Source organism: Mercurialis annua, linkage group LG6, assembly GCF_937616625.2.
Source record: "Mercurialis annua linkage group LG6, ddMerAnnu1.2, whole genome shotgun sequence".
Taxonomy (NCBI): domain Eukaryota; kingdom Viridiplantae; phylum Streptophyta; class Magnoliopsida; order Malpighiales; family Euphorbiaceae; genus Mercurialis; species Mercurialis annua.
This window is the reverse complement of record NC_065575.1, coordinates 8453401-8465636: the sequence shown is the minus strand read 5'-3', so window position 1 is coordinate 8465636 and position 12236 is coordinate 8453401. Positions and strand designations below refer to the sequence as shown.

Sequence of the window (12236 nt, the reverse complement as noted above, 5' to 3'; positions counted from 1 at the left end):
TAATTATGTTTATTATAAAACCAAAAGAAGAATAAATTCAGTATGGAACAAATTTAATAATCGAATATATTATATTTATTTTTACAAAAATTCTTATCTAATTTAATATTAATTATAAATAAAAAAATTGATATAATTATAATAAATTTACTAATATATTCATTGACGTGTTACGTTACGAGCCACGTGCATAGCACGTATGCGAAACTAGTATAATTAAATAAGAGAAAATGACAATATATTCAAACTCAAAAAGGTTGATGAAGACCTACCAAAAAATGGTAAATTTTAACCAAAAATTATTAAAAATATTTTTCCATTTAATGAATTATCAAGTCATTATATAACGCTAGACATTCTGTTACACAACTAAAAGAAACGATAAAAAGTTTAAAAGGATAATTTTAAAAAAAACACCTTCGAGTGATAAGCTATTAATCTATTAGAAAAAACTAAAGACTCAATCAACACATGAGTAATTTGAGAGACTGATTCATTATCATTGCGAATGATTTATAAAAAGTTTAAAAATTTACGGATTTATCTTTAAAAAAAAATTAAAAATTTGGTGGCTTTGCTGCATTGTATGGTTTGAAAAAGATATTGCGTGAAAACTAGAATTTAATATCTCTAAAACCTTCTTTTGATACTTTTAAAAACCAAAACAATACATATATTTTAAACAGAAGGTGCAAATAATCCCTTCAACTTTCGATGAAAAAATATTTATGCGGCTAAACTTTATCTCGGTTCAGTCCGACCTTTGAACTTATAATATTCGTGCAAATAAATTTTTTATCTAATGAAAAAAATAAACAGAGTTAGTATGGAGGGCTGATTTGCATTGATCTTAATACTGTAAAGGCCAAGTTAATTAAACCGAGCTAAATTTTAAAAATATAAATATTTTTTATAAAATTGTAAGGGTGTATTTGTACTTTTTATTTAAGAGTATATCTGTCTTTTTTTATATTTTGATTAAAAAGTAAAATTATTTCAAATATAATTGATGAAAACCATATCCTATCATATTTATAGTAAAACCGAATTGCATAAGATTTTTCCGTGAGAACATCAGTTCTCGTCCAAAGCATAAGAACCCGCTAATATAAGTGTCCGGATCCATGAAATTTCCCGAGCCTGAAGATTAAAAGAAGAGTCAGCTGAATCCCCAAACAAATCAGTATTTCCGAGGACTCGGAAAAAGCGCTCGCCTAAGGGATTCGTCTAAATACCGAATATACAGAATATCTTTTTTATTCGGCTTAATTACTTAAAAACCGCCCACCTTGAACATTTTTTTCGTTTATACCCTGACCTAGGAAAAAGTTCATTTATACCCTGACGTATGTGTTTATATTTCACCTCTACCCCAAGTCACTAAATTAACCTCTTTTTATTTAAAAAAAAGGTTAAAATAGTCTTTCATTTAAAGAAAAATTTATTTCTAATTAAACTCTAATTAGCTTATGTTAAAAATGAAGAACTATTTTAAACTTTTTTTTAATGAAAAGAGGTTAATTTAGTGCCTCGAGGTAGAGGTGAAACATAAATATATACGTCAGGATATAAATGAATTTTTTCCTAGGTCAAGGTATAAACGAAAAAAAAGTTCAAGTGAGTGCTTTTTAAGTAATTAAGCCTTTTTATTCGGACACAAATTCCAACATACTCTTCTTGAATAAAAAATTCATTACCTATTTGAATTCAATCCTTCCTAAATAGGAATCATTTTCCTATTTCGAAATTTATTAAGTATTTTTTTCGACCACTATATAAAAAGTTTGAGATATGTCTAATAATACAATTACATTCATATACAGTAAATGCTGCTCAAAATCTAAACTGATTTTAGCATTGGAGAGTTAATCGGACAACCACCGTCCAATTAAGTTCTAACCTGTTTTGCAGGTTACACGCCGAATTGAAAGGCAGACTCGTGATATTTTAAAGGCTTAATCACCAAAAAATGCCAAACTTATACGTCTTGTGTCAATTATAGCCAAAATTTTAAAAATCACCAGATTTAGCCAAACCTTATATGTTCTGTTTTTTTTAGCCATTTTTGAATCGAACCGGTTTTTTTGACACCGTGTCGTACACGTCACCGCCAACTAAGCAATTAGCTGAAATAGTTAAATAAGGTTTGGCCATAACTGATACAAAATGCATGGTTTTGGTATTTTTTGGTGAATAAAACTAATTCTAAAATTAAATAACTAAATGATGAATTATATTATAATAAAATTCATATATATTTAAAAAATAATATTTTAATTTAACGCTAATTAAAATTAATTTATTTTTTTACTAAATTTAAATAATTCTAATAAATTTTATTACATATTTGATGGATATATAATTAATTTAAATTATATTAAAAATAAAAAATGTCATATTCATCTTAAAATTTATTTATTTTAAATTTCAGTTGTCGGTTCTTTGACATCTCCACCGTTTGAGACCCAATTGTTTGTCTTACGACGAACAATCTGAGAGTAATATACACAACAAACATACGACAGTGTTCATAATTCAACTATACACACATAAATATAAAAATAATCACTGAATAGACTGCTTATTTAAAGGACGAGTGTAATTATTTTCTCATTTTTTTTCTTTAAAAATTGAAGCTCATTGTGCTGTAATCAATATATATCATAATAAATATAAGCATAAATGCATATGTCATTTTACTCGGCATAGCCAAAAACTTACATTAATTTACATATAACTATTTTATTTATTACCTAAACCTAGGCATAACAAGATCTCAACAACATTAAAAATAATAAATCAAGTTCAAAATCATCATGAACATTAAACTCTTTCACCAAATATAATTCAACATTAATTCCTAAATAATACATTAATTCATTTTTTTAATTACATATTCATTAAAATAAATTGTAATATAAATTTATTAGATTTAATTAGGTTTAATAAAAAATTAAAATTAATTTTAATTAGAATTAAATAGGAAATATTAATTATTTTTAAATATATATAAATTTCATAAATGATATAATTAGTTTACTAATTATTAAATATAAAAATTGGCTTGAATTTAAAATTAGGTTTATTCACCAAAAAAAATATCAAACCTATTTTTTTTGTCAGTTATAGCCAAATCTTATTTAAATATTTTAGCTGACATGCCAGCCAATTGCTTAGTTGGCGGTGACGTGGACGACACGGTGTCAGAAAAACCGGTTCGATTCAAAAATGGCTAAAAAAGAAACAGAACATATAAGGTTTGACTAAATCTGATGATTTTTAAAGATTTGGCTATAATTGACACAGAACATATAGGTTTGGCATGTTTTGGTGATTAAGCCTATTTTAAAATAATTATGGTTAATTGATTCCACCACTAATAGCTTTCCATATGGCAAACAGATGTGGGGCTTATAAATAGCGTTAGAATAAATAGAGAAGAGAGGAGAATGATGCTTGAAGTGTGCCTGCTTTAAGAACGGAAAGAAATAGAAATAGAATTGAAAATTGACCAATAATATATAATAAATGATGCTTTAGAAAGATGTCACCCTTGAGTCAAAACCTAAATAGCACAGAAATCAAAATGTGATGTGTGCATTAAAAAGTACTTTCATGCAAAAAAACAAAATTTAAATTTAAATAAGTCCTTATTTTTGGCTAGTTTTTACTATTAATTTTTTAATTTCATTATTTAGATACATTTAGTATCTTGTTAATTATTTATTGGATATAGTTATCTAAAGCAACGACTTGAAAAAAATAAAATAAAAGATGGAGTAATATAGTAGTGTTATATCAAAAGCTATAATAGTATAAAGAAAAATAAAGTATTAATTAAATAAATTAATAAAATAATTATTAAAATTAAAATATTAACTAAAATAAATTACTTACAATAATATACTAAAATAACTACTTAGAGTTAGAGTATTAAATAAAATAAACTATTTTTAATATTATATTAAAATAATTGTTTAGAGTATTCATTAAAGTGAATTATTTTAATCTACAGATTATGTTCTAATGCAATTAAAATTTTATTTTAAACAATAATAAAATGGTAACGAATTATCCTAATTCAAATGATTAAATATTTTCTACTCCAATTACAACTCTAACGTTACATTAGTTAAACATTCATATTTCAATGTCACTAATCAACTATTAGTATTTCCCTAACATAATTAATTTACTGTAACATCAAAATTGTTCTCAATTAAATTATCTTAATATTGTGTGATGTCTTCATACTATTACAAAACAAAAAAATTAATTAAGCTCCATAAACAAAACTTAAATCACGTGTATTCAAAATTTTAATAAATATATTAAATAAACAAATACATATTTATAAATAAACATAAGTATTAATTTATTCTAATCTTAATGCAATTAAAACTCTTCCTTTAATAATAATAACATGTAAATGTTAAATAGACTACTTTTTAAATTTAATATTAATATTTTAATTATTTAAAATTTTAATTAAAATAAATTCTTTTTAATAAATTATTATTTTAATCGTTATTTAATATTTTTTATTTATATTATAACCAATTATTTTATTATTGTTAATGAGCAGAACATAAATTTAACGGGTCACACTACGAGGCACGTGTGAAATACGTAAAACGAAACTAGTTTCAATAAATTGCTTTTTTTGGAGTTTTGTGTGTTTGATTTTTTTTTTCTTGCAGTTTTTTCCGCCCTTTTGGTGTAATATTAGTTATGATGTGTTTATTTCTGTTGATGATGTTGTTCTATGGATTTCGATCAACATCTTTTCGTTTTTTGTGATCACCTGTTCTGATTCTTGATGAATTTTGTTTGTAAAATTTTCTTGATTTATTCAAGTTTCTTATAATGGTTTTTGTTTGTAGCAGATTTTTGTTGGTTTAACAATTTTTGCGATTATTCAAACTTCTGGATGCAGTTTCTTAAAAAATCAAGTTTGTATTTAATTCTAATGCATTTATTTTATTTACTTTTTTTAGGTTTGTAAGGCTATCTCCAACATCACACCAAATTGCCAATTTGGTGTGCAAATCCTCTCCAACAGTACTTTATATCCAACTCTATTATAGTGTACTTTATTTTTTTACTCTATATATAGAGTCACTCTATTATAGTGTTCCTTAAAATAGAGTACTGTTGGAGAACAAAATAGAGTAACTCTATTTTACTTTTGATTTTCTATTTTATTATAAATTTCATTATTAAACATTTGTTAGTTTTTGTTACAATATAGTCCAAATTAAAAATTGTTCGATTTAATCGGAAATTTAAATATATAACATTAAATAACTTTTTTGTATTAATTAATTGAACACTCTATAAATAAAGTATATTTAATATTTCTTATTATTTAATTAATATTTTTAAAATTAGCAAACATAATTAAAAATACATATATAAACATATTTAGTAAATAGATTATTAAAATTAATTATATATTTTATTATAAATAAATATATAAATGTATTTTGTAAGTGTTGAATAATTCATGGGTGTAAGTGTAAAATGTTTAAAATTTTATTGTTTAGGAATATGCTGAGAATATTCTTTTATAGTGAAAAATATAGTTAGTTGTTGGAAATAAAACACTGTAGCAGTGTAGTTTTAGTGTAAAATTCACACTATTTTGAGAGTTATTGTTGGAGATGCCCTAAGGCAGATATGCGACTAAGTCGCTTATGATTTGTGACATATGCCACTTTTTTTTATCAGATCTATAGGTTCACCCTGCTTTTTACAGTGTAACTATTTTTGTTCCAATATTAGTACAATGATCCATATGTTGATTTAAAAATAATGATTAAATTAAAAGTATAATAAAAAATAATTAATTCTTTTTAATACTTAAGTAAATTTTTTTATCTATTGTAAGGGGAGGAGGATGATTTTTATAAAGCGTAAAACAAAATAGTACTCCTCCTTTACTTTGGTTCCTGTGTTTTTGACCTTGCTATTTCTATGTTTGTTTTGTACTACCTTACAACTCTCCTCCACAACATTTATTTCTTTCCTTTTTATTAAACCTTTATCTTATTGACCACTGTAATTTTTAGTTTGGTAGATAATTAGATAGCGTAAAGCAATTCTATTATTTTCAACACTTTCACTTTTTAAGTAAAAAATAAGTTTATTGTCAAATAAGTAAGCTCAGGCACCAAAAAGGAAAATAAAATAAATAAAACTTCCAATTTCCAGGTTCTCTCTTTTAGCCTCTCATCACTTAATTAAGACGTATATTTCATTAATAAGCATGTCATATTTTGAACACTTGACATTTTAAATACAAAATTTTACTTTTATTTAATCAAATTTAAACATACTACGATTATACCGTGTAAATGTTCCGCTTCTTTACTTGATGTTTCGAATATAAAATTTATTTTTATATAGTAATTCATTTTTAAAATAATATCGTTTCGCCGTGTCTGTATGAAAATGTCCCATCTCCCCACCACCACTACCCCATCATCATCAACTGTGTTATAGCATTATGGCATTCCAACAAGAAGACAAACCATAGCCCACCTAACTACCCTTCTTCCAAAAACTTTTCACATTTTCTTAATCTTTTCTCTCAATTTCAAAAGAATTAATAAAAAATCTCAAGTACCCTTCAATCAAAATCCATTCTTTTTCCATTTCCAACTCAAGAATCAAAGTTTTTTGTTCATTCTCTAGCATTACATTTTTCAAAGATCATGTCTTTTTTCTCAGAAACTGAGCAAATCAAGCTAAGAAAATCCAGAACTCATCAATTCCACCATATCAATGAAGAAGAATTACCCAGTTCCGATCCACATATAATCCCACGCTCATCAAAATCAACAATTTCATCACTTTTTCTCTCCCCATTTCACAACTCTACAGACCCGCCCACCACCTCCAAGAAAAAGGGCACATCCTTCAGAGGCCTGGGATGCACTGCCGGTGCAGCCCAGCAAGTGTCGGTGCCGGCGGTGATACGGGCATCGGCTGAATGGGAGGGTAAGAAGGTGAAGAAGAAGAAGAAGAATCATCAACATAAGTTGAAGAAAGAAGGTGAGAGTATGTTGCTTATTAGTGAGAATGGTAACGGTGGGATTGGGAATTGTATGGTTATGCAAGATGTTTGGTGTGGACCGGGGATTGGGTTTTCTTCTGATGGTGTTGTTGGGTCTGTAGATTGTGTTGTGTCTGCTCCTACTGCTGTTAGAAGGAGCAATGTTAATGGTAATAGTAATGGTGCTTCTAGTAGTAATAGTAGAGGGAAGATTGATTCGGAGAAGATTAATCAAAGGGAAAGGGAAAGAGAACGAGAACGAGAGGTATTGTTTTTCTTCTTCTCTAGGTAGCACGGACACCGGAAAACGGGACACGGCAAAATGGTGTCATTTTCAAGTTTTTTTTTATGTAAAATAAAGTTTTGTGTTTGAAACGTAAAACCGGACACGTTGATTGAATGAAGTGTCCGACATGTTTTCGAAGCCGGAAATGGTATTTGAGTGAAGTGTCCGTGCTGCCTAATATTTGAATATCTGATTTTAATGTTTCGTTAGGTTATTGTTATGAGTTAAATCTGGAATTTTGATCGACATACTGTGGTTTTTTTTTGATAATTACTGTGGTTTAATTTGTTTTTGAAGTTTTAGGTTTTTGATGGGTTGATTTCTGTTGTTGATGAAATCTTTTGTTTTTGACTCTTTGATTACTTTGAATTAATTCTGGCACTATATTTTTCTTATTATTGCCACATTTATTAAAGTTTATTAATGGAATCTAAGTTTTAGCCGATCAGATGACTAAGATTTTGATATTAATGCTTCAATTTGATTTTAGTCTCTGCACTAAATTTCAGTAGATTAATCAACAAAGTCCCTTCTACTTCTCTGTTTGTTCGTTCTTTCTTTCATATCGGTGCAATGTTTCTCTTCTTTAATTTTTTTTTTTAGTATTTGGTTTTGGTTTGTACGTTTTAATTTTGAATTTAATTTCTCTAATCATTATTTTGCGTGTACGTATTATGTTACATGGTTATCAACTGGGCCAAACGTTTGGACTTAAGTTCTTTTAAAAGAGTTTTTATTATGTTTTACAACTTAAAAAGAGTATTTGAATCATAACAGGACACTCTCTTGACTAGCGTATATATTTAAATATCTATTTTAGTTTTACACTTCTTGATTATGGTTATTTTGATTGAGTGTGATGTGTTGAACTGAAAATTGGTTCATTTTTACTGATTTTATAAAATTTCTTTTGATTCTCAGTTTGCTTGGTTGTGGCTTTGTGTGTGTGACTGACTGTGGTTTGTCAATCTTGGCAGCGTGCTTCTTGTTTAGGGAGGCGAGCAGCAGCGAACCCGGATACTCTTTCTTTTTTGGATAGTGAGCCTGCTTTTTTATCGTCTCGCCCCGAACCAGAAGTATTTGGAAGTAGGTATCATCGTCATGTTCGACATCCGTCCCCTGAGGGGCTAGCTGAGGTGTGTACACAATTGTTCAGTATTTGTATTTGCGCAATGTTCAGAATTTGTTTATCTATGTTTTTCCCCTGTACTGTAATTGCAACATAGTTCTCACAGTGGCTCCTTTATATTTTAGTTGACCCCCTTGGTTTTCATGTTTTGCTTATTATCATTTCCATGTTGGGATTGGTCTCGCTTTTAAAAGTTAACTTACATTAGAGAACCCAAGGTAATCAGTAACTACTTTTGGTTTGATCATGAAACAAATACTTTAATTTGAAAAAACATATTTTTTGATGCTCTTTCTCATGGTTGAATAGAGAGATGGGAATGCTGATTCCCATTATGTTAGGTCATCCGTTTTTTTTCTTCCGAAGGTAAGCTGATTTTAAGCTGTAAAATGAAGTCAATACTTGCATAACTTGGACAATCGATTGTTACGTATGCTCAAAGATGTTCTTGCTTTTAAACATGACTCCTCATTTTTAATTTCAGCTCTAGCATATAGCTACTTCGAGAAGAAAATGGTCGCATTTAATGTTTGTGGCTTGTACAAAAATGTTTTTGGTTGCTTCTTCTCACGGTTGAACAAAGAGATAGGAAAGTATGGTTTTCTTTTACGTTTGGTCATCGTTGATTTTCTCCTCGAGGTCAAGCTGATTTTAAGCTGTAAAATGAAGTCAAATACTTTTGTAGCTTTTTTAGACAATTGATTGCTAAGCATGTACGATGATATTCTTGCTTTTTAACATGATTCCTCTTGATTTCTAATCGCAGCCCTAACATAGAGCTAATTCAAAAAGACAATGGTGTAGTTTAATTTGTTCGAGGCTTGTCAACTTCTGTAGTTTACATTGTCCAGCTTAGTCAATATGGCGGGACATTTTTTTGGTGCATGTTCAATATTGATAGACATAGAGAGTGTTCTATGTGAAAACATAAATTTGTTAACATTCATTATGTGTATCCTGTTGATTTGGTCAAATGATCTACCTAAGTGATAGTGACCGGGACCGGGACTATAACTATTTAAGTGGAGGCCCTCATTAGTTTCTGAGTAGTTTATTTTCCTAGATAGTCATCGGATGGTGATCATGCAAATCCATGGATCAGTTTTACGAATAGAATAGCATCTTTAGCGGATGAAATTGATTTTAAAAGTATCGTACTTTCACTAGCCGACTGTAATATTTTGAAAACCATATATAGATGTTGTTCATTGCACGCCAGGGGAATATAAGCTGTTTGGAACTAGTTATGGAAAGGCGTTGAGAAGCCATAGTTGACTGTTTTTGAATTTTGCAACAAATTAGAGATAAATGACTGAGAACTTTTTTATACAAGCCGAATAATACTTTCCTCAATACATACAGTATTAGTTGATTTTAATGTCCCTTTTGTTGGTGTTAGAATGATACAATATTAGGTTTTGTCAGTGCCAAAAGATTAAATTGTGGTCGGCGAAGCTACAGATCGTGGTAGGATTCTGTTTGTTAAAATGTGTTTGTACTACTGTTAACCAGACTTTTCATGAGAAGTCACTAGTGCAGAATCCTTTTAGAAAACTAATTATTGAAAGATGTATGTTCTACATATTAAATTACACTTGTCATTGCCAAAAATTCTTTTATACTGCCAAATTTATCTTCATTGATTTCAGTCACTTCTATTATATTTTCTCAGTATTATTAAAGCGACGGATATTATGGACGGAGGGAGTTATACTTGTTCAAAACAAACTTTGTCTATCTTTGTGGGACGGAATTAGTATGTAAAATTGTTGTGTACGATAACTATGTCAAGCTTATTTATAAGGATTTTCTCATGCAAAAACAAAATTTATGTTTCTGTATGAAAATTACAGATTCTGTGGAAACAGTTCCATTGAAGTATGTCTGAAAAGATTTACATGTTTGTCAATTTATTAGTCTGATCTGATAGAATTGGGCATTCACTCTGGGAACACAAGCTTGTGGTAGATGCGACAAGTATTTGATTAGATACGAGAGAACTATAGGGCTGTTTTCGAAGTATGATTGCACAAGACATTCTACTGTGGGTATACATGAGTAAATTATTTGGAAAAATAAGATAATTCCGATTTTTCAATAGATTAAACATTTATTGAAAATCAGGAGATAGAGTCTTCAAACTTTATATCATCTTATGCATTTCTAACAAGTAATGACTGCATCATATTTAATACTATAAATTATCATTTTTTGCCAATTGCAGATAATGTTTCTCCAAAATAGTTTAATAATGGGAGGAAGACTTGATCGATTTAGCGACTGGAGATTGGATATTGACCACATGTCATATGAGGTTTGTCATTTTGCTGGAACAGCATTTAACTCTTATTTCCACTACGTTACTTGTTCGTGAGTCGTCTCTTTGATACACAGAACTATTATAAGGGTCGACTTCCCTGAAGCGGCTGCTTAATGCTTCAACGCTGAAGTTTAACGCCCATTGTAGTCTGATCAACAATTTGGTTTTTGTTTTTGCTTATTTGGAGTCTTTGATTCTTCTGGATGACTATAAACGAAAGGTCATTTTTTTTCTATATGGTATTAACAGCAACTGCTCGAGCTAGGTGAAAGAATGGGTTATGTAAGTACTGGGCTGAAAGAAGACGAGATAGGCCGCTGTGTGGGGAAACTTAAACATTCAATTGTTAACGACTTGTCATCACGCTTACCGGTGATTTTAGATAAAAAATGCACTGTTTGTCAGGTTAGTGAAATTTTAGTTGCTTGGAAGACCATGCTCATCGGCTCCTAGCTTTATTTCTTCATAATTTAACGGTTTATTATTTAGGCTCACATTTACTCCGCTCTTGTTCAAGTGTCATTTATCGGCTGTTCCAATTTTTGCCTGCCTATACAGGAGGAGTATGAATCGGACGATGAGCTGGGGAAGCTGGAATGCGGACATGGCTTTCACATACAATGCATAAAGCAATGGCTTGCTCATAAAAATATATGTCCTGTCTGTAAGACTGAACCAGTCGCTCGAGGCTAGGTATTCTTTGTCATCTTCTTTGTTTGCAAGGATTTACGTGTTGCAGCTTTTTCCATCTACTCATGATGTATAGATTTACTAGTATACATGGTCATGAATTCATTCATTGGTGTGAAGGTTCTTCAAATTTTCTCCTTGAAATGATAGGCCGCCCTTTTTAAGGGTAAAATCAGAAGGTTGATGCTGAATGAAGTTTATAGCACTGGAATTTTATGAAAATCTTTGGTATTACAGAATGATTGAATGGAACATGTGCTCCGATGTTGTTTCCGTTTCTGTTTTATGGCTGCATGCTTTTGATTATATGTTTGGCTTTGTGCCTAACAAATTATATATATGGCAATGTTTTTCTGTCTGGATTGAGAGTGTAGAAGAAATTATGAAAAGATGGGCTCGTTTGATTCATAACCAAATATAGCATGGTGTTATTTCCTGAATTGATTGATGTAATGAAGTCTGAAACAAACATGATATGACAGAGATAAATCAAACATAAGAGGTAGCAGATTTGCGAGAATCTTAAGCATGTCATTGCTTTCAAAATGTGTTTTCAGAACTAAATTCAATTTGGATTGTTCCGTGATAAGCATATGGTCAGATCGGTCGTTAAGGGCTATGCTCAAGTTGCCGGAGTTGATTATGGGGATACATTTGCACCGGTCAGTTTGCATGCCTGAACCTGCTTGAGTTCAGTCCATGAACGCTGCTATGAAGACATGTTAAAACAAAAAATGAAATGATGAAAGGAATA

At 29.6% G+C, this 12236-nt stretch overlaps 1 protein-coding gene across 1 annotated transcript; it reads left to right on the top strand.

The window, feature by feature from the left end:
* The first annotated feature begins 6498 nt into the window (after positions 1–6498).
* On the top strand, positions 6499–11755 carry LOC126686889 (E3 ubiquitin-protein ligase MBR2-like). Its single transcript, XM_050381170.2, has 5 exons — positions 6499–7322; positions 8321–8479; positions 10697–10786; positions 11042–11197; positions 11351–11755. The coding sequence occupies exons 1-5, from the start codon at positions 6717–6719 to the stop codon at positions 11483–11485; spliced, it is 1146 nt and encodes a 381-aa protein (XP_050237127.1). The 5' UTR covers positions 6499–6716; the 3' UTR covers positions 11486–11755.
* Positions 11756–12236: the final 481 nt, after the last annotated feature.